The 23,238-nt window shown below is 51.4% G+C and overlaps 1 protein-coding gene across 2 annotated transcripts in view; it reads left to right on the top strand.

Moving 5' to 3' along the window:
• The window catches only part of CMIP (c-Maf inducing protein), a 265,419-nt gene that overhangs the window by 181,015 nt on the left and 61,166 nt on the right, over nt 1–23,238 (top strand). The window contains exon 1 of one of the 2 annotated variants that reach the window (XM_011942160.1): nt 18,807–19,053. The exons of the other annotated variant lie outside the window; for it this stretch is intronic. Coding sequence (XP_011797550.1) covers nt 19,000–19,053 — 54 coding nt within the window. The 5' untranslated portion in view covers nt 18,807–18,999. Of the gene's footprint in view, nt 1–18,806; nt 19,054–23,238 lie in introns of those variants that run through there. 2 annotated transcript variants of the gene reach the window in all.

Below are 23,238 nucleotides of genomic sequence, written 5' to 3' on the forward strand. Positions count from 1 at the left end.
TGTGTGTGTGTGTGTGTGGCATATGGGGTGACTATTTATGAATGTGTGTGTGGCCTGTGGGGTGACTATTTTATGTGTGTGTGTGTGTGCGTGTGGTGTATGGGGGTGACTGTGTGTGTGTGTGTGGTGTGTGTGGCATATGGGGTGACTATTTTATGAATGTCTGTGTGTGTGGCATATGAGGTCTGTGTGTGTGTGGCATATGGCATATTTTGTGAGTGTGTGTACGTGGCATGTGGGGTGACTGTTTTATATGTGTGTGAGTGTGTGTGTGGCCTGTGGGGAGACTGTGAGTGTGCTGGTTTGGAGTGTGTTTATTTGGGCCTCAGTTTTCTCCTCTATGGAATGGGGATGATCCTGGCGTCTCGTTACTGGGCCGTGTGAGGATCAAAGGCTCTGTTGTTCGTGTAGCAGGCAGAAGGGATCCTGGTAGGAGCGCGTGGGAGCCTCTCATGCGCCATCATCAGTGTGTCTCCGAGTGGGTCCGACATGGTGGGAGCAGCTGGCTCAACCCCTCTCCCCAGCAGCCCCTTCCAGCCCCTGATGGTGGTCCTGGCTGACTCATGGCCTGTGAGGGCTGGGGTGGGTGGGAAGCCCGCCCTCAGGATTGTCTCTGCCTGGGCCTGGCCATGGAGCATCCCCTGTGTCCAGCACTATGTGCCCCTGTGCTCCTTTGAGCCCGGAAACAGTTCTGCAGGGTCCACATCCCTCCCCCATCTCATAGCGGAGGGGACTGAGAGTCCAAGGGGATAAAGGATGAGGATGAAGGATGGTGCCAAAGCCACATGCCTCCCAGCGAGGGTCACGATCTCGCTTCCACCTCATGAGTGGCTGCGGCGCCTCAGGAATGAGTCTGTTCCATGTTCTGTGTTGGGAGCTGGCCCTGGGGGACCACCACTCTCAAAGTCCCCAGCACCAAGGCAAAGTGCCTGGGGCTCAGAGAGGTGAAGCCCACCTGGCCGGAAGCCGAGGACAGGGCCTGGGTCGTCTCCTCCCCACCTGCTGCGCCCTCAGCGGGGCGGGATCCACCACCCACATCCCCGTGCAGGGGAAAGCCCCGGGGGACCAGGTCAGAATGACCCTTGAGCTGATGCCTCCCCTGGCCCCTTACCGAGGGCCATGCTAGACGGGGGGATCCCTAGGAAAGCGGAAAGCCTGAGGCTCCGGACCAGGCTACCAGTGGGGGCTGTCATGCCTGGCTCTGACCTTCCTCCCGGAGCCCACCTCCCCTGAGTCACCTTCTGGTCATGGCAGCCTCCCTGGAGAAGAGCCACTCCTAGTGTCCTAGAGATGTGGCCCCAGGCGCTCTCTCCACCAGGCTACAAATCCCTTCCCAAGCTCACATCCCCCAAGTCTTCATCCAGCCCAAGCCAAGCCCCCAGTTGCACCCCAAGGCCTCAGCACAAGGCTGCAGCTAGTCCCCGAGCCATGATGCACACTTACTCCTGTGCCGGGCATGTGCCAGTGCCTCACTTACTTAGCTTGGCGAATCCTCACAGCCCTGAGGAGGTGCCTGTTTCTCCTGTTCTCCCATTGTACAGATGTGGAAACTGAGGCTGACGTTAAATCACTCACTCAGGGTCACACAGCTATTCAATGGCTTACCTGAGATTTGAACAGAAGTCTGAGTGAGTCCAGAACCTGGGACTTTAGCCATGGGGAGTGTGGCTCCCAACTGCACCTGCACGCATGTACACAGACACACGCTCACCAGACACTTCTCACACCTGATGTGCACTTGGGAGCAGCACCCTAGCTCCCACCTGTTCTCGTGGCACATCTGGGTAGAGCCTGGGTGTTTCTGGTGCCTGAGGCTTGCATGAGAGCTTTTCATTTTTCCCTAAGTCTCCCATCACCATTAGGATTATGTGAATTGGCTGGGTGCAGTGGCTCACACCTATAATCCCAGCACTTTGGGAGGCTGAGGCAGGCAGATCACTTGAGGTCAGGAGTTCGAGACCAGCCTGGCCAACATGGTGAAACCCCGTCTCTACTAAAAATACAAAAATTAGCCAGGCATGGTGGCGCACGCCTGTAGTCCCAGCTACTCAGGAGGCTGAAGCATGAGAATCACTTGGACCGGGGAGGCAGAGGTTGCAGTGAGCCGAGATGGTGCCACTACACTCCAGCCTGGGTGACACAGTGAAACTGTGCTCAAAAAAAAAAAAAAAGAAGGATAATGTGAATTGACCTCTGACTGGGCAAACCCCTGTTTCTCGTGGAGAAGAGCTGGTTGCCTCATCCTGTCTTGCGTGACATCAGCACAGCCACTGTCAGACCACGTCTCCCAGGCCTGGTGTCAAACTCAGGACTGACCTGCTTCCACATCTTCCCCAAACACACTGGCCGCTGTGTCCCCTGACTTTAAACTTGAGGTTTGGAAGCCCGGATCTGACCTTGCACCTGACTCCCTCGCTCCACACCATCACTCTCGTGGGTGGCTCCTGGCTGGGCCTGTCCCCTCTAGCCCAGCTCATCCCTTGGTCTTAAGGGAAGACGTTGCCCTTGAACCCCACCTCACCTCCATGTTGCCCATCTAACCCCGTCTTGGTCACCTTCCTCCCTCTCTGCCTCCTTTTCTACCTTTTTACGATCACATCAAGGTCAGTGCCCCCGGCTCCTGCCAGTTCTGACCTTGCAGTTCTCCTCCGAGGCTGCATCCATCTTCACGCGGCCATTTTGGCAGCTGTGGCCAGGCACACGGACAGTCCTGTGAGCCTCGCCAAGTCATGGCAGCTCAGACATCCCAGTGCCGTGCCACAGCTCCCAGGGGAGGCTTCCTAATGGCTGCATAATTGTCCACGAAGAGGCTGGTGCCATTTACGAAAGGGCTCCTCTGTGGTCGCCATTTGGGTCGTTCCCAGCTTTCCTCAATTATAGATAATGCAGCCGTGACCGTCGCGTATCTCAGCTTTCACTTTATTTGAATTACTTATTTAGGGCAGATTTCTAGAAGTGGTTACTGGGCCAGAGAGAAGGGTATTTTGGGGTGGCTTTCACCACCTATTACCTCTTTGCTCCCAAAATAATACTTTCTACAGTGCTTGAGGGCCAGACTGCCCGGGTTCCAACCCTGATCCACCTCCTACTGGCTGTGTGACGCTGGACTAGTCACTTTCGTCTCTGGGCCTCTTGAATCAAATGAAACCAAGCTCACTGGGTTCTTATGGGGAGTAAATGGGTTCATAGCTGTTCAGTATTTAGAATAGCACCCGCCATGTGGTACCCACTGAGAACATTCATTCTTCTTCTCTGATGAACAAGGACACAGAGGGAAACAGGCTCTTGGTGCCGGAGGGTGCTAGGAGACAGGGCTGCAGAAGACGGAGGCACATGTGTGGCACGCAGGCCACCAACTCGTGAGCCCAGGGTGGGCATCACCCATCAGCCACCACATGCTTTGCCCTGAGGCAGAGCTCTTCTCAGCATAGCCCCTGCCAGGCCACCCAGTTGACAGAGGCAGTGAAAGTGTCCTCCATCCTGCGTGAGTGACCGCCCAGGCCTGTGAGGTCAGTGCCACTGGCTCTGACTGTGCCTCCATAGGACTTTCTCATGGAAGCTTCCGTGGAGCTTCCAGGCAGGCACCGTGGGTCCATTCTTGGAGGGTCCTACCCTCCGAGAAGGAAGCAGAACAGGGGAGGGGGCGAGGATGGGCGGGAGTCGGCCTCAGTCCTCTTCCAGGCCCAGCCACCTGCCTGCTTCATCCAGGTTGAAAAGGCAGGAATTCTATCCAGATTAATTTCTGGCACTCAGTCAAAGAGGGCTTTGTGACCTCTTAAGAGGGGATCAAAGGGATTCAGTGGGGAACTGTGAAAGGAGGGGCATTCCCCAGAGGCAGGGGGCCCAGCCCACTCCAAGACTGCAGGAGGGGCCCTCAGCGGGAGGTGCGGCTGGTGAGCAAGCAAAGGCCTTCAAGGCCCCTACGGAGGGGAATCGAGTCCAGCCCAGCAGCCTCTTTGTGCACGTGTTCAATCCGAATGGGGAAACCTTTTGGGGCCAGGCTGCCGGTCCCCTGCGAGGGCCACCGTCACCAGCGTCTCCCAGCCACAGCCCAAGCCCCACAGTGGGTCATCAGGGACCCCGTAACTAGTAATCAGGGCTGCTTCAGGGATTGAAACTAACAAGTGGCAGAGGGCCAAGAGCCTTGGGAAGGAGAGCCCATGTTCTTGAGGGCTTTCATTGCAGTAGAGGGAGAGAAAAACAATTATTAGGCACCTACTAGGGTCAGGAGCTCTGCTGGGGGCTTTTCTATGTGTTATCTTGTGAAATCTTCTCAAAGTTTGGTTAGGCCTGTCTTGAAGGAGGAGCTGAGTAAGCAGAGAGGCCTGTCCGGGCTCACACAGCTAGAGACAGGCAGGGCTGGGAATTGAACCCAGGGGACAGGACGATAGGTCTTTTGTCCTCTTCCGTTGGAACCCACAGAGCTGCCACTTTGCCCAGCTGGAGCTGTCTTTGGAAGAGACACAGGACATTTTTGAAATAAACTTCTCATTGAAGGATAAAATACATCTAGAAAAGTGTACATATCAAAAAGAGTTGCCATTCACCTCGGCCCCTCCTCCCCACCGTGGGCAGCCACTGCTCTCCTGACTTCTAGCAGCGTAGATGAGCTTTGCATGTACTTGAGCTTTATCTAAATGGACTCAGACACTCTGAACTCTTTTGAGACTGGCTTCTTGTGATTTATCTGTGTTGTGTGTAGCAACAATTTGTCCATTCACTTTGCTGGGTGGTGTTCTGTTGTATGCTTAGACTCTGTTAACTGGTTCATTCTATGGATAGGTCTTTCCAGTTTAGGGCTGTTACGAATGGGCCATTGTAAACGCTCTAGTGTACATCTTTTGGTGAGTGTGTGTCCACGGTCCTGTTGAGTATATGCTTGGGGGCTGAATTGTCATTCATTGACGCTGCCCTGCAGTTTTGCAAAGTGGTTGCACCAGTGTATACTTGTACCAGCAGTGTGCAAGAGCCCTAAGACCCAGGACATTTAAAAACTGGCATTTATTAGGTTTTTTAGAATACCAAAAAGGACAAAGAGAACTAAGAAAAGTCCCACTATCCATAAATCTCTCTTAACCTCTTTTAAATTTTAAAAAATCAAGCTATTATCTACATGTAACAAAATGTAATGCCCTGACTCTTGAGTGTGAGGGAGTTCTGACTGTTGTATTCACCTGAGTAACCACCACCTGTATCTCCATCACCCAGAAAATCTCCTCGCGCCCCTTACCAGCCAGCTCCTTGTCCTGCCAGACATCCTCTGCGAACATTTAAGAAAAATAAAATGCACGTGCATAGGTGGTAGTCCTAAAAAGTAGAGAAAGGTATAAAATGAAAAGTTGGCCTCCACTCCTTCAAGTCCGTTTTCCCCTAGGCAGTCACTGTTAGCGGCTGCATGGGGCTTCTCAGAAAGTGCTTATGAATATTCCTTTGTAAACACCACACAGATTTTATCATACACGCTGTTCCATTCCATACTCCTCAATATATGTTGCAGCAGTGTCCTGCAGTAGCACACAAATCCATGCCATTTTCTTTTCCAGTTTCATAGTCTTCCCTTCAGGCAGAGTTTAAGGTGGATGGAACTTTAGATCCTTTAGGAAAATGCTGTCATCCACATAGGGAGACTGAGTTTCTGACGGGAAGGAGAGGTTTATTGAGCATCTACTATCCACAGGCCAGTGGCAGTACAAGGTGGTTTGCTGCCCAGGCTTCGCTGCCCCCCAACCCGGAAGCCCAGAAGCACACCCCAGGGACCAGGGTGGAGTGAGCTGCCCCTGGCTGCAGAGCTGGGAAGTGGAGGGGCCAGGTTTGCACCACGTGCCTGGGTCACCGAGCCTTCCCTTGCACTCTCCTGTCCCTGGCCAGGGCTTCCTCGGCTCTACATAAGGGCCAGCCTTGGGCTTTGGGACGTTCAAGACCCCCCCACCCCCACCTTCTGTGTAAAGGTCTTTCCTGAGCCTCAGAAATGACGCATTACAGCGGCTTCCCAAACTACCAAGGAAGAAGTGGCGTTTGTGGGTTGTCATCGTTTCTTCTGGGCAAGGAAGGGGGGACCCGAGCGTTCGTGTGTCATCCAGCGCAGGCTTTGATGAGGCTGATGAGTCATCGAGCCATACAAGGAAGTTTTTCATGTAAACGGTTTGTGGGTGAACTTGTTTTTTGCCCTTTAAGGCAGAATTTTATGTTTTTCTTTTTCTCGCCCTTTAAAGACAAGTTTTTAAAACATAAACGGGAGGTAGCGTCTTGATGAGCAAGATCTTTTGTTCCACGGGCGTCTGCAGTGGGTCTCTTTCGCCGCCAGTGGTGGGCAGTGGAGGCGTCTGAGCTGGGATGCTAATCTGCACTTGTGGCACACGGTGTCCACCCTGGAAGAGGGAGGTGGCCTGCCGTTCTTTTGTTGGCCTCCAGGGCTCCCACCTGCTGGCCTGTTGGCTCAGAGACGAGGCCAAACAGAGACTAAAAAGAGCAGTGCTTGTCCCCACAGAGGAATTAGGCCCTTGCTCCACCGAGGGAGGATCAGAAAATACCCAGCAGGACAGCTGGCTAAGTCTGGAAGGGAAGGTGTTTGGGAGAGAGGCTAATTGACCGCAAGATGATGCCAGAACAACTAGGGCCCTGGGGGCTGTTGCCCACATTCTGCTCCCCGGAGCACCCTGCTGCACTCTCAGAACTAACAGACTATTTTGCAGAAACCCTTGACAGGGACAGAGACTCCTTTTCGGAGGAACTGAGGTCACTCCTAATGGAGCCTGCTGGCACGTGGCGGCAGAAGGCCAGGGTGGTTTGTTTCCAGCGGGAGCTGGCACATGCTTGGACCATTCCATTTGGAAGACTGGGCTGAACCTGACCTCTGTCCAGGAGTACAGGGACCTTAGAAAGCACACCCCAGAGATCAGGGGCCAGCCTGACACCAGCTGGGGGCAGAAACAGACTCAGGCAGACCATTCATCATGTCTGTTGACTTTTGAGACTTTAAGTTTGCAACCAGTCTTCCATCCAAGAGGGTCCTTATCATCCTAGGCGTCCTGGCCACTGCAGACCTGGGGATTTTGAACCAGTAGCTCAATGGTTTTCAGAGTGAAGTCCCAAGACCGGCAGTATCTGCATCATCTGGGAACTCTCTAGAAATGCCAGTCTTCAGTTTCACAAACTCTGAGGTGGCAGGGTGAGAGCAGCAAATTATTTTAACACATCCTCCAGGGGACTGTGAGGCACTCCAGCGTTTGAGAACCGCTGCAGTAGTGCGAAGAAAGGGGAAAGAACAATAAACCTCTGTTGAGTGCCTACTGTTTTCTATCTGCTTTATCTTCATTATTTTCTTTAGGCTGCACAGTGTCCCTGGGTTTTATATCTCCATTGTATGAACACGAGTCTAACTCTCAGATTAACCTTCTCGTGCATCCAAGCCGGAATTCAGACCCAGAGTCTGAAGCCTCCTTCTGTAACCATTTCACCTTCTTACTGGGTTTCTCACAGCCTGAGATCAAGCATGGATGACTAAACGTGTCCATAGCTTTTGGGTTACTCTGCCAGAATCCCCTCCGTTTGTGCAGGTCACTTAGAATTCACTGTGGTGAGCACCATCGAACTCACACTGCTAGGACGTTGGGCTTCTCGGGGTGAGTAGAGTCCTCTGCACAAGTGTCTGAGGAGCCGCCTCCCTAGGGAAGGCAGAAATGCGCCTTCTCCTATATTCAATCATGACAGCATTACCTGGCTTGAAACTCACATTAGAGGCTTACTGAACATTAATTTATTAAAGAACAGGATCCTTCTCCAGGATTCTCATAAATTAAGGCCCTTTGTAGTAGGCGCCGGTGACTCCCACCCAGAGGAGGCAGCCGGGAAGGATGGAGGCTTCCAAACAAAGCCATGAACAGATCAGATGTCCTTTGAAGTGCTGCAAGCACTAGATAAAGTTCTTAGCAAAATAAACAACAGAGGCCCCTGTGGAGATGCTACTGTCTTGAGGCCTGGCAAGGGAAATCCTTATTTGGGATAGAGAGAGTTCCCTTTATCGGGCCCAAAGGAAACAGAGCCTGTGTGTCCCTCACTGTATTTCAGAAGGGCCTGGGGCTGCCCGCCTCCCACACCACAGAGGAAGAGCAGGCTCTGGTACAGTATTTGCGATTTTTATTTATTTGGTGGGTTGCAATTAATCAGGGTTGTTTTCTGCAAATGCCCTGAAAATGCCACCTTATATTAATGATTATTAAGAGGTGTTCCCCACCCCCGCCCTCTAGTCTTTAATGTTGGGTGCAAATTCCTCTTTCATTCTGGGGCTGGCCTTGGTCAAGAGGGGAGGGCCAGTTACTGAGGTTCAGGAGGCCAAGCTGATGGCTCTGTCAGAAAGACCCTGAGAAGGATCGGCACACAGAGCAGAGTCGGGGGAAGGATTTGGTTGGCTTCATTTTACTTTTTTGAAGGTATATCCTACCTCTGCTTAGTGACCGTTGAAGTGGGGAAAAGCACACAGACTGGGAAAATCGATATAAATTGATCTGGAGTAACACCCACCAGGTGTTAGGAGGGAAAAGCGAGATGCAGACATAAGTGTTGTGCAATGCCATTTGTGTAAAATGAAATGAGGACCCCACAAAACCTGTCTGTATTGGGTTGGTGCAAAAGTAATTGCAGTTTTTGCCGTTGAAAGTCTGTTGCCAAACATATAATATATATTTGTATTTGATTAAACATGACCGTGGAGAAAGAGATGAAATGATAGATGTGAAGGGTCTGCAAATGGTCTGGCCCAGCGCCTGTTTTTATAAATAAGGGGTTTTCGGGGTGGCGGGGACAGCTCTGCCCATTTGGGGGAGGGGAACACAGCTCTGCCCATTCCTGCTGTGGCATTATGCTGGCGGCAACAGAGATGGCATGACCCGCAGAGCCTAGACTATTATCCTCTGGCTCTTAGGAAAATGGTTTCTGGACCCCGATATATAACATGGTCTCAAATTTTTGGAGCTCACATGGTGAGTGTGGAGTTAGCGTGGATTCTCGGGGTGGCGGGAGGGAGGGCAGAGGTGAGGTTAAAAATAAGAAAGCCAGCATGTATGATGCAGCTGAAACTTACGTGCAGTTTTACATTGGGCTGGGTGTGTGTGTGTGTGTGAGTGTGTGTGTTTAACTGGGTTGTGGGTGTGTGTGCGTGCACACACGTGCACCATGATACAAGTGTGCGGGCCGTGAGCTCTCCATGCTTTAATTCTTGTCCTCTGTATTATTCTGAATTTTTCAAAGAACATGCATTTCAAAAATCGGATTATGCATCTACTAGACCACTGAAAAGTCAAAAGTAGTAAGATCTCAGATGCCTTCCAGTTCTCTTTAAGAATATCAGATTCTGGCCAGGCGTGGTGGCTCATGCCTGTAATCCCAGCACTTTGGGAGGCTGAGGCAGGCGGCTCACCTGAGGTCAGGAGTTCAAGACCAGCCTGGTCAATGTGGTGAAGCCCCATCTCTACTAATAATACAAATTAGCTGGGTGTGGTGGCAGGTGCCTATAATCCCAGCTACTAGGGAGGCTGAGGCATGAGAATCGCTTGAACCCGGGGGCAGTGGTTGCAGTGAGCCAAGATTGCGCCACTGCATTCCAGCCTTGGTGACAGAGTGAAACTTTGTCTCAAAAAAAAAAAAAAAAGAATATGGGATTCAGACCAATTTAAGAAATCTGGGGAAGGATACAATACCACTACCATGATCCCAATTTCTGAAATCTTTGAAGAGTTTTTTCCTTTATTTCTCATTGATTGAATGTACAACACATGAATGGCTTCCTGCAATAATTTGAAACGTTGCAGATAAAGCTGAGCCCTACCCATTGGTCCTCCCCCCAAGCCACTTCCTTCTCCAAAGAAGACAGCTGTCACGGCAGCCGGACCTGGTCCCCACCCTCCATCCCCCTGAAGCCCCGTGAATTAGATCATATATATGTGCACGTCAGCATAGATTTATACATGTATTTGCTTCTGTACTTAACAGCGTGTCGTGCACATGGAATCCACGGCAGATCTTGTAACCCTTCTTCCTTCTTTTTAACTGCTCTGTGTGTGTTGTTGCACTGTGGGGACCACGGTGTAAACACTTCTCTTTTAATGGACATTTAGGGGGTTTCTGGTCACCTTTTTTTTTTTTTTTTGTGAGACAGAGTTTCACTCTTGTCGCCCAGGCTGGAGTGCAATGGCGCAATCTTGGCCCACTGCAACCTCCGCCTACTGGGTTCAAGCAATTCTCCTGCCACAGCCTCCCAAGTAGCTGCGATTACAGGTGCGTGCCACCACGCCCACCTAATTTTTTTTGCATTTTTAGTAGAGACGGGGTTTCATCATGTTGGCCAGGCTGGTCTCAAACTGCTGACCTCAGGTGATCTGTTTGCCTCGGCCACCCAAAGTGCTGGGGTTACAGTTGTGAGCCACTGCGCCCAGCTAGTCACCTTTATTTTTTTTAAAGACATTAATTGTCTTTAGTCAGTGTCCTACTGAACTCAATAGGTGTTGTTTATCAAGCCTGAAATGTGACATTTAATTCTTCCAACAGCTCCAGGAAGCAAATGCTACTATTATCCCCATTTTACAGATGAGGAAACTAAGGTTCAGAGAGGTGATGTAGTTTGCCTAAGGCTGCACAGCTCCTAAGGAGCAGAAAAGAAATTCAAGTGTAGATCTGCCTGACTCTCCGTTTGTGATGATGCACACGTCTGTGAGCAAAAACACGGCTTGCTTGAGCCTCTGAGCTCCCAGGAGTGTGCAGGCTGGTGGAGGAGGCAGCTGGCCCATAGGTCGTAGAGTGAGCAGAGACTGGTGAGGGAGTAAGTGCTGGCATGCTGAGCATGGGGCTGGGACCTGCCAGTGTCCCTGCAGAGCTGCGATCAGAGCGGGAGACTGTGCAGCCCCTCCCCGGGGCACTGGTGATGGCATTTGGTAGCAGCTGGGGCTGGGCCACTGTGGAGGCAAAGGCCGGAGCGTACAGGGAAGCCTGGAATTTCCCTGCCGTGGTGTTTCCGGTGGGGTCAGTGTCCCAGGGCTCCCGTGAAACAGCACACACTTCTCTCTCAGTTCTGCAGGGCCATGCACCCTCCGGGGGTTCCTTCCAAGTCTTACCTCTTACAGCTTTTGGTGGCTCCAGGGATTCCTTGGTGTCTAGGCCTGTTCAGGCTGCTATAACAAAATACCCTCTAAACTGGGTGGCTTCTAAGCAACAGAAATGCATTTCTCAGGGATCTGGAAGACAGGAAGTCCACCGTCAAGGTAGATTGGTGAGGGCTTGCTTCCTGCGTCACAGAGGGTGCCTTCTCGCCATGTCTCACATGGGAAGGGGCGAGGGAGCTCCCTCGGGCCTGTTTTCTAAGGGCACTGATCCCATTCGTGAGGGCTGCACCCTCATGACCTAATCACCTCCCTGAGGCCCCGTGTCCTAACACGCCCACACTGGGGATTAGGTTTCAACAGTGAATTTTTTGAAGATACAAACATTCAGACCCTAGCACTTGACTTGGCTTGTGGCTGCCTCACTGCAGTGTCTGCCTGCGTGGTCACATGGCCAGTGCCTCCTCTGTCTGTCCTTTGTATCCTTTCTGGGGACACTTGTCACTGGATTCAGGACCCACCAGATAATCCAACGTGATCTCCCCATCTCAAGATCCCAAACTTGGGACGTTGCATTCACAGATGGCAGGGGTTTGTTGTGGACATAACTTCTCTGGGGCCATGTGTCACCTCATGACCCAGGCAAGAGTTTCCCTCTCTTAGGGAACGTGTCTCCGGGCACACCCCTCCCCCCAGAGCATCTTGACACATGCACAGGCAGGAGAAAATCCCACAGCTCTCGGCCCACCCCCACCTGCACGGGACTCTCCGAGGGGACGGTGCCTGGGATTTAATTAAGGAACACTGAGAAACTGGCCTGTCCTCATCACAGCCAGAGCGTAACATGCCCGAGGTGACTCTCCTTATTGTCCCTTCTGTCACCTCTCATCCCTCCCCTTGTCCTCCTCTCCCCCATCTCCCTCTTCCTTGGAGAAGACACCCGCGGCTTCTGCCTGCACCGGAGAATGTTTTCCCCTCTCCCTCTTTCTACAGCCTGTTCAGAATCTTAACTTTAAAACCGCTGAACTGGGTGTTCCTGCCCCAGTTCAGCCTCCTGTGGGAATGAGGGAGGTGCCTCCTGTCCACACAGCCTCGGGTCAGCCTCAGAGCAGGGAACCCAGGAGGACGGGAGGGGCGGTCTGGCTGTGTTGAGTTTTAGAATTCTGAAAGAGGGGCGTCTGTTCTAGTCCATGAGGAAATGCACTTCGCCAGGCCCACCCCACACCTGGCCCACCCTTGCAGGCTGGTTTTCCACTGCACTCAGGTTTCCTGGAGAAACAGCCCCCGCGGGGGTTAGGGCCACGTGAAGACCAGAGAGCCTTTGCAGAATGCCAAGGGCGAGTCCAGGATTGTTCCTGTGTGTGCAGCTCAGTCCCTTCAAGGACCAGAGCTCAGGACCAGGGGGTGACCCTGAGCCAGAGTCCTGGTTCCTACAGGCCGGCTGTGACCTGGAGTGGGTTACCTTTTCCTCTGTGTGTTGTGGTCCTTGAGTCTGTAGCATGGGCGTCCCACCTGTTGACCCCTAGCTGTGCCACATTCAGATCGCCTGGAGATCTTAAATATTCTCTTGTTTAGTGCGGTGAAATTTGCATGAGGCATCATTTGAACTATGATTAGGTGGCAGTTCAGTGGTTCATTCACGTTGCTGTGCTGCCATCACCACCATCCGACTCCAGAACTTTCTCCTCTTCCCAGATGGAAACTCTGTCCCCATTACCCCCTCCCCCAGCCCCTGGCATCCACCATTCTGCTTTCTGTCTCTTAAGAATTTGTCTACTCTAGGGGCCCCATATGCATGGAATCACATAAGATTTGGCCTTTGGTGGCTGCCTTATCTCAGCCTCATGTCCCAGGGTTCATTCAGAGTGTGGCGTGCATCAGGATTTCCTTCCTTTTTAAGGCAGAATAATGCTGCAGTGAATGGGTAGACCATACCTTATGTCTCTCTTTATCCATTGGTGGATCTGGGTTGCCTCTGCCTTTTGGCTGTTATGAATGACGCTGCTATGAACATGGGTGTGCAAATGTACTTTTAAATATACCGGCGCTCAAAAAAGTCCTGATGCGTAGGTTCCGCCCACACCCAACACCAGTCTGATGGGATTGGCCTGGGGTTGGACTCTGTTCTTGGAATTCTAAGCCCCTCGGGTGGTTTTAATGTGTAGCCAGGGTCAAGAACCCTGCCTGACAGAGTCATCTGGGGCACACATCAGCACGGGGCCCAGTACATAGGAAGCCCTGGGCTGTTGGCTGGCCTGATGGTGGCTGCTGGTGTCGGCTGATGTGCGACTTTGTGTGAGAGGACAGCTCGGGGCCGGAATCCTCCCCGACAGCTCCTCTTTGTCAGGGACCCTGTGCGAGCCCCATGCTGACGTCCCTGCCTGAATTCTCCCGGAAGTTCCTCCTGTAGCCTCCTGGGTCCCCAGGTGGCTCCCTCTGACCTCACTGATGATGCAGGTGCCCAGATGTGCTGTTTCTGACACAGGGCAGGGCCAGGGCTTATGCAATCGGGTAATGGGCTGGGGGCAGGCCTTAGGGTAAAAGTCAGCATTTCCGTCCCCTGATGCAGCAAGAACAGGAGAGGACATCAGGCCCCCGCAATGCCCCAGGGAAAGAAAACCCAACCAGTTCCAAACACAGCTCACACCTTCCCAACCGTAGTTGCAGAGGGCCCTGCTGCCCTCTGTGAAATGAGGGGCTGGATGGCTCAGCTCGAATCACTGCAGTAAGATGGCAGAGTGACTGGGACCAGGCGTCCTGGGGTCAGTCCTTGCTTGCTCCTTACAGCTGTCTGGGCTTCCAACAGCTGCTATGACAAATTTCCATAAATTGTGTTGCTTAAAGCCACAAAAATTTGTTCTCATACAATTCTGGGGCGAGATGTCCAAAATCAAGGTGTCAGCAGGGCCCCATTGCTTCTGAGACTCTAGGGGAGGGTCTTTTCCTGGCCTCGCCCAGCTTCTGATGGTCTCCAGCAATCCTTGATGCGCCTTGGCATCCAGGCTCTGCCTCCATACGTGGAGGTCTCTGTGGAGCGTGTGTGTGTGTGTGTGTGTGTGTGTGTGTGTGTGTGTCCACGTGGCCTTTTTATAACGACGCCAGTCATTGGATTTAGGGCCAACTCGAATCCAGTGTGACCTCATCTTAACTTGATTATGTCTGCGAAGACCCCATTTCCAAAGAAAGTCGTAGTCACAGATACTGGACTTAGGACTTGGGCATATGTTTTGGGCAGACACAGGCAACACCAGCTGTGTGACCTGGGCAAGGTATGAGTCCCTCCTCTCCTCTGCAGCACATCCACCATGAAATGAGGCGTGTAGGTGAGAACCTTGCTTCTTAGAGGGCTCAGAAACATCTGTCCCACCTGGAAGCTGCTTCAATGCAGATTCGCAGGCCTTGCCCAGCTCTGCTGAGCTGGAATCTGCATGGTAACCAGACCCCCAGGCAATTCCTGTCCACATGAATGTTTGAGAGTTGCAGGGTAGGTGAAAGGATTTGATGCAGGGCCTGGCCTAAAGCAGCACCTGACGCATGTTAGCCATCAATGCCAATTTTCATTCTCCCCACTGCCTGTTTCACCTGCAACAAACACCGAGCGCACCTTCCCTGGGTGGCTGCAGTCACCATCCAACATATCGAAGGAACAGGTGACACGTCATCCATGCCTCTAAGGAGCTCCTAGCTCAGCGAGGAAAACAGCTACATAGAATTTTTTTTTAATGTGCTCAAACACATCCACATGATGATTGGATTTTGCCCACAGCGCAGCTGGCCTGAAGAGCCAGGTAGGATGTGGTACTCAGCTGGGAGCCTGACACCAAGGCCAGCTCATCTCCTCAACAACCAGGCACGTGGTTACCTAGGCAACCAGCCGATGCCGCAGAGACAGTGGCGCAGGACGCCTGCCTGAGTTCCCACTGTTTGTTTCCTTGGAAGCAGCATTGACCACCGGAGGCCACTACTGGTGGGCACTTGGGGCTCAGTGCCCAGGCGTTTTCCCCTCTTGCAAACAAATTGCCCATCTCCCCAGGTGCCAGCTTTTCAGGCAGGTGCCCACTGGGCACCCAGCTACACCAGCCTGCAACTGCTGCTGGGAAGCCGAGGAGGTAAGGCTCAACTCTCTGATTTAAAGGCAGCAGAAGCATTGATCAAGGCGTAGAAAGTGCTCAGGTTTGCCTCTCAGAGTAGCATGATGGTCAGGTGCTCAGGATCCAGAGCTAGACCTGGATCCCAATTCTGCCTGGCTCTTAGTAAATGCATGACTTACCTCTCTCAGCCTCGATGTTCTCATCTGTAAAATGGGACTTACATTATACCACACACCTCCTTGAGTGGCTGGGATGATTTAAAATGTATTTATACAAAGTGCTTAGCACAGGACCTGGCCTGGAGTGCCCTCCAGAAGCGATGGCTTTTCCGCTATCTTGTCACTCGTCATTCATCACAACCCAGTATGCATGGTTGTTGTTCTTGGAAAATGTCAGCACTTGATGCATAGTAGCCATTATGACTGTAATGAGTGGTTTCGTTAGAATGTTCTGTGCCCTGCCTCACCCTTCAGCCAGACTGGGAGTGTGCAGGGGCTGGTTTGTCTTATCTCTGTGTCATTTCCCCCACTCCCCGCCCCTCCATAGAGACAGTGCCCCACTCAGAGTAGGCATCCCTCCACCCACCTTGAAAACATGAGTCCTGAAAGGTAAGCATTGATTAATTCATCTGTGAATTATTAGTTGGACCAGCAAGTAACAGAGTTCAGTAATTCTGTGGGGTAAATCGGGGTCCCCTAAAAGACCCCTTACACCCTGTGCTGTCCTGTGGCAAAACTTAAACCGATTCAGTGCAGTTGAGGCACAGGGGCAGGGCAAAAAGCAACAATATATGTGCATAGCAGCACTAGTTGTGATAGCCTACGGTGGGGACAACCCAAGAGTTCATCAGTGGATTAACAAAGAAATTACAGTATATCCGCCGGGTACGGTGGCTCACCTGAGGTCAGGAGTTCGAGACCCCCAGCCTGGACGACATGGCGAAACCCCGTCTCTATTAAAAATCTAAAAATTAGCCAGGAGTGGTGGCGGGCGCCTGTAGTCCCAGCTACTCGGGAGGCTGAGGCAGGAGAACTGCTTGAACCTGGGAGGCAGAGTTTGCAGTGAGCTGGGATTGCACCACTGCACTCCAGCCTGGGTGACAGAGCGAGACTCCATCTCGAGAAACAAAGAAAGAAAAAGAGAGAGAGAGAGAGAAAGAGAGACAGAAAGACAGAGAGAGGAAGGAAGAGAAATAAATTGCAGCATCTCCATGCAGTGGACTGTTAGTCATGGAACGGGGTGAAGCACTGACAGCTGCCACAGCTGGATGAACCTTGTTATGCTAAGTGAACGAAAGGCCACATCGTGTGTGATTTATATGCAGTAGAGGACACATTTTAACCCACAACGGTTTTGGCAGACATGGTTCCACCCACAACACCAGCTGTGTGACGTGCACAAGGTGTGAACCCTCCTCTCCTCTGTAACACGTCCACCTAGTAGAGGAGAGGAAGTGAGGCATATGGGTGAGAACCTTGCTGCTCAGAGGGCTCGGGGACATCTGTCTCACCTGGAAGCTGCTTAATGCAGATTCCCAGGCCTCATCGTGGTCACAAAAGGACACATAGTATATGGTTCCATATATATGCAATGTTCAGAATAGGGGAATCCAGGGACAGAAAGCGGACTGGTGGTTGCCCAGGGGATGGGGGAGAGTATAATAGGAAGTAACAGCTTAAAAAGGTTTCCTTGGAAGTGATGGAAAAGTTTTGGAAATGGTGGTGGTGGTTACACAACACTGTGCTAAATGCCACTGAACTGTTCACTGTAAAAGGGTTAATGGTGGCCGGGTGCAGTGGCTCACGCCTGTAATCCCAGCACTTTAGGAGGCCAAGGTGGCGGATCATCTGAGGTCAGGAGTTCGAGACCAGCCTGGCCAACATGGTGTGAAATGCCATCTCTACTAAAAATACAAAAATTAGCTGGGTGTGGTGGCAGGCGCCTGTAGTCCCAGCTACTCCGGAGGCTGAGGCAGGAGAATCGCTTGAACCCAGGAGGCAGAGGTGGCAGTGAGCCAAGATCATGCCACTGCCTGGGTGACAGAGCGAGATTCCATCTCAAAAAGTAAATAAATAAATAAAGTAAATGGTTAATTTTATGGTATGTGAATTTTTCCTCAATGAAGTAAATCTATATGTATGTGTGTATAGTGATGGCAGTCCCCTGGTCCCTCAGAGAGCCTGGTTTCTCAGGCCAGAGTGATGGGCTGTGACTGGTAAAGCCCCTGTGTGATTCCCAGAGGCACTGGGGTTGTCCCTACCAAGCCTGGGGCAAGAAAAGAATACCAATCAGAGAGAAAAAAAATAGTATTCAATCTAATCCCAAAAGCACCGTTGACCCTAAAGCTCTGACCTATAACAAAAACAAACAAAACACACATTTACAGTATTTCTTTAAGAGTGAGATTTTGGGGGTGTCACTTTCTAGTGAAGTGGAGTATCTTCTCATCGTTTCATACTCCACAATTAGATCACAGATGCCCTCCAGTCATCGTGGTCCTGGCGCCCATGTGTTTCACTGGAAATGTGCACAGATAATTGAAACAGTGCCGCCTCCTTCCCTGGGAAATTGTAGCCAAAGCACCAAGGCTGATTTTGTGACGTGGATTGTGTGGGCTAGCAGGCATGGGGAATGAGGCCAGGGCGCTGTGTTTGACCCAGAGTGTCTCTGTGGGGGGTGCATCAGCAGGGAGCTGAGAGGTTGTGAGCTGGTTTTAGGTGATGGTGAAGACTTGGCGGCCAGAAGCGCAGTTTGGGGGTAACACTCATGAGGCCTGCGTTATATCTGAAGGTAGCATGACAGTCTCTGATGCTCACAGGATTGAAGGGAAGCTATTCTGGAGGACTCGAGAAGGCCAAAAATGCTACCTTGCAAGTGTCCAGTCCTCCCGGAAGCCATGGTTTGCTGGAGATAGCAAATTATTTCCTACACGCTTAGCATCTGCAGCCATAGCGACTCTTGAATCAGGGAAGCCAGAGAAGATAACCAGCCATTCTTCCTGGGTGTGCAAGGCACAATTGGGGACATTGCACCTTGGTAGACCTTTTGAGAAAATTCCAAGGTGGGGTCCCAGTGAGATGGGGGCTTGGAGAGGAGAGTCTCCCATGGGAGGAGGTAGGCAGGAGCCCTTTCCTCTGGCCGAACGCAGTGCCACACACATACTAGACCTCAGCAATGACGTGAAGAGGCAAACACACATGTTCCTGGGCCCCCGGAGGTGTGGTGACAGGGACACCAAGGCTTTAGGATAGCACTGCCCGACAGAGCATTCTGCGACGATGAAAACGTTCTCTATCTGCGCCGTTACAGTCACCACTAGACACAGCTGGCTACTGAGTCCAGTTATGACTATTATCGAATAATGTTACGATGCAATCGAGGTGCTGGATTTGTGGTTGTATTTCATTTTAATGAAGTTCAGTGTGAGTAGTCACCTGCGGCTTGTAGCTTCTGGACTAGGCAGCTCAGCTGTAGGACCTGCACTGGAAAAAGTTTTCAAAACCGGGCTGGCTCCTCTCTGGCTCATGTTTCCCTGTGGGGTCCTCCTCCACTCTGCAGTTCCCTGGGTGCGCCCATGCAGCGTCCTCCCTTCACGACAGGTGGTGGGGAGCATGCGTGCTGGTGTGTGTACGCGCGCGAGCCCCAGAGGCTGCGGCAAGCAGCAGAGCAGCAGAGCAGCAGCCACTGCCTGGCGCGACGTGCTTCCAGTGCATTCTTAGTCACTCCTCTCCTGGCAAGGGGCACATTCCTGCTGACGACTTGTCTCCCGTGGAGGAGCAACAGGCTCTGCTTTCCCTGGCCTGAGAACCCTGGTGTATATGCTTGCCTCTGCCAGGAGAACAGTTGCCACAGTGATGGCAAGTGTTGCCCAGGTAACGTCCCTTACTTGACAAGCAGAGAGGGTGAGGACAGCGCTGGAGTGGCTGACTCTGCCAGACGGGAAGCAGGAGGCTCTGCCTGCTGTCTCTGCTTGCTGCTGGCTGGTGGGGCTTGGGCTCGGATGTGGGGAGCCCTCCTGAGTTCTGCCTCCCCGGACTACTCCTTTACAGAACTTGGTAGGTGATAACAACCAGAGCTGCTGTTTAGCCAGGAACTGAGCTAAGTGTTTTATGTATTATCTCATGGAATAGTCACAGCAAGCCTTTGACAGTAGTTATTCTTATGCTGATTTGCAGACAAGGAAACTGATGCAAGTAATAGACTGTAAGTTTCATGAGCACCGGGGCTTGCCTGCTTTGTTCGCCATGGTTATCCTTAGTACTGAACGTAGTGCTTGGCACATCATAGTAGATCTTCATGGATGATTGGATGGAATGGTGAATAGAGGGATGACTGAGTGATGGAAGTATGGATGGTAGATGGGTGATGAATGGATGGTGAGGTGGGTGATGAATGGATGGTGAGGTGGGTGAAGGATGGATGGGTGGGCGGGTGGATAGTTGGGTGGGTGGATCATTGGGTGGGTAGGTGAATGGTTGGATGGATAAGTAGATGGATGAATGAATGAGTGGATGGATTAGTGGGTGGGTGCATGGGTGGGTGGGTGGGTGGTTGGATAGATGGATGGATGGATGGATGGATGGATGGATGGATGAATGGTGAGTGGATGGATGGGTGCATGAATGAATGGATGATGGATGGATGGATGGATGGATGGATGGATGGATGAATGGTGAGTGGATGGATGGGTGGGTAGATAGATGGATGAATGGATGGATGGGTGGTTGGGCAGATGGATGGATGTGTGGGTGAATGGTAGGTGGGTGGGTAGATGATGGATGGGTGGATGGATGAAGTAGAGCTTAGATTTGATATGGAGACTGCTCGTGAAGCCTATCCTCTTTGCCACTGAGCCCTACTACCTTTGGTTTTATCTGATGACTGCCTCCCTAGGATAGCATTCTTTAAAAAAGGCTTTATTGAAATAGAATCCACATACCATAAAATTCACCCACTGTGAGTATACAATTCAGTGATTTTAGTAAATTTATTGAAGTTGTACAACTGTCACCACAATTAAGTTTTAGAACATTTCCACCATCTTGAAAGATGCCCTGATGCTTGTTTGCAGTTTCATTCCTGTTCCATGCCCCAGGCAATGAATGTTCCACTTTCTGTCTCTATAAAATTGCCTTTTCTAGACATTTCACATAAGAGAAATCATACAATATGTCTTTTGTGTCTGGTTTCTTTCCCTTAGCGTAGTGGTTATGAGGTGCATCCGTCTTGCAGCATATGGGTAATTCAATTCTTTTTATTGCCAAATACTGTTTGGTTGAATGGCTATACCACATTTTGTTTATCCATTCATCAGTTGTTGAATTTAAGCTGTTTCTGTGAAGAATGCTGCTATGGACATTCTTGGGTGTGTCTTTGGAGTTTGTTTCTCTTTCTCTTGGGTAGATTTCTAGGAACAAAATTGCTCGGTCATATGATAAATTTATGTATAATGTTTTAAGACACTTTCAAATGATTTTCCACGGTGGCTGCACTGGTTTACCTTCCCACCAGCAACACACAAGATTCCCAGTTTCTCCACACCTTTGCCAACACTTGGCATTGTCTGTCGTTTTCTATTACAGCCATGCTCATAGGGCGAAGTGGTATCTCTTCATGGTTTTAGCTTGCGTTTTCCTGAGGGCTAATGACGTTGAGCGTCTTTTTTTGCATGCTTACTCCTAGGCTGGAGTTTGACTTTTAAAGCCAGAGCTTGGCAAACTTTTTTCTGTAAAGGGCCAGATAGCAAATATTTGGAGCTTTGTGGGCCGCATTCGATTTCTGTTGCATATTCTGTGTTTATTTTCCGTCATAACTCCTACAGTTTATGAGAGCATTCTTGGTTTCATCGAACAAAAACAGGCAGGGGGCTCGGTTTCACCCACATGCTGTAGTTCACCAACCCTGCTCTAAGTCAGCCCCTTTCAGTGAAAACACCAGGTCACGTGCCCAGCCACAGAACAGTTCCAAGGCCCCTGTGTACTTCCCACTTCAGAGGAATCCAGTGGCCTGTGGGGTCAAACCACCAGGCCACCCACCCCACCTGGCAAAGTGCACTCAGCAGGAAGACCATATTGCAAAGCTGAGGGCCAGCCTCCAGGGAGCCTGGAGCGGGGATTCCGGAGGCGTCCCTGTCCCAGCTCCACCATGATTCATCACCTGATGAGCTCATCAGAGTTCCTGGGATGAGGCATGCTAATTTGTCACCTAGGGAGGGGGAACAGGGCCCTGTTGATCCTGGACAAGTCTCCCTCATCCCTGTGACCACCCTGACCTGGGGCTCAGAGCCTTTTCTAGGAACAGGGGCCTGCCTGCAGCCCGCACCCACAACGCTGTAGCCCACCCTCTCCCTGCCACTTCCACCACCTTCTGGTTACCTGGCCTCCACTCTCAGAGCCTCATGGGCTTGTTTCTGGATCTTGTCCCTGTGCCACCAAGCATCCTTGACACCTCCTTCAGGATCTCTTGGCAAGTCTGATATCCTCTCCACCCGACCCTGCTGGCCCTCAATGATGTGATGGAAAGAGCTTTGCAGTGGCCAGAGTCAGTTTTCACTCCTGAATTGTCCCTTTCTAGCTGCTTGACTCTGGGCAAGTTGCTTGACCTCTCGGGGCCATGATAGGCTTCTGTGCACAGAGAAACCAACAGTCGTCTGGCGAAAGCTGCAGCTGGCCACCCCCTCAGCATCACGTGAGGGCTGCAGGCTGCTCACCATGAACACCTGTGACCCTGCGCGAGTGCATGCTTTTTGCTGGCTCTAGGATCACTCTGGCCTGGGCACAGGGCAGTCAGACACCCTGAAGAGTTGGCCTGGCATGGTGGCTCTCGCCTGTGATCCCACCACTTTGGGAGGCCGAGGTGGGCGGGTCACGAGATCAGGAGTTCAAGACCAGCCTGGCCAACATGGTGAACCCCATCTCTACTAAAAATACAAAAATTAGCTGGTCATGGTGGTGCACACCTGTAATCCCAGTTACTTGGGAGGCTGAGGCAGGAGAATCACTTGAACCCGGGAAGTGGAGATTTCAGTGAGCCAACATCTCACCACTACACTCCAGCCTGAGTGACAGAACAAGACTGTCTCAGAAAAAAGAAAAAAATCCCTGAGGAGTTTAGGGAATTGATGGACAAATGGCCGGCTCCTTCACTCTTTAGGACCGTCAGCTCTGAGTGTGATCTGCACTGTCCCCTAGAGCCCCCAGCAGGAGTGAGTCCTCATTGCCCATATCATGTGCTTGACAATGCCCCGTTTATTGGTCGTCTTCTCTTCCCCGTCTCACTTCCCTACTTTCCCCACCAGTATTTCCTGCCAGTCCCTCTCAAATCAGTAAGCCATTTGCGCTCAATCCCTTGTCTCAGGGTCTTCCCTATGACAAGCCCCCAACTCATGGGATACTGTGAGGATTGAGTGAGATAAAGCTCATAAGAGCTAGCACTGTGCCTGGCACATGGTATGTCCTCGTGAAATGTTAGCCCTTGGTACAAGCCCTGGGACCTTCTGGCTCTGAATACAGCCTCTTGCAGACTCTCCCATGGATGCCTGTGAAACAAGGGCTTGGGCCCTCCCGGGAAAGCTGTTGTCCTCCCCGCTCGAAGAAGGGGAGCTGTGGATGAGCTGAGGCTGGGTGCACCGACCCCGAGGGCTCACCTCTGAAGCTGCGTTGGTGCCAGCATTGCCCACTGGGCCCTGCTATGCCTCAGACCGGTCGCCTCTGCATCTTAAATGGCGTCTGTGTGTGGAGAACAGGAGGTTGTACTCACAGCCACCCACCTCAGGGCTGGTTGTATTTTGCAAAGTTTAAATGAGACTTTGCTGGAATGATGTTCACGAAATATTAATGGTGGCTATTTCTGGGTTGTGGGATTTTTGAGGCCTTTTAAAACTTATCCTCTTCTTTGTGCTTTTCAGTATGGTTTAGATTTTTTGCAATGAGCATGCATCTTTACCAAAAGAATGAAGTCATTAATCTTTCAAAAGTATATAATGTGCAGCTGATCAGAAGAGTCCACTTAGAGCCCAGACTCCATGCAAATCTGCAGTCTGCTGTGGGAAGACACGG

The sequence above is a fragment of the Colobus angolensis genome, unplaced genomic scaffold (genome assembly GCF_000951035.1).
Source record: "Colobus angolensis palliatus isolate OR3802 unplaced genomic scaffold, Cang.pa_1.0 Scaffold207, whole genome shotgun sequence".
Taxonomy (NCBI): domain Eukaryota; kingdom Metazoa; phylum Chordata; class Mammalia; order Primates; family Cercopithecidae; genus Colobus; species Colobus angolensis.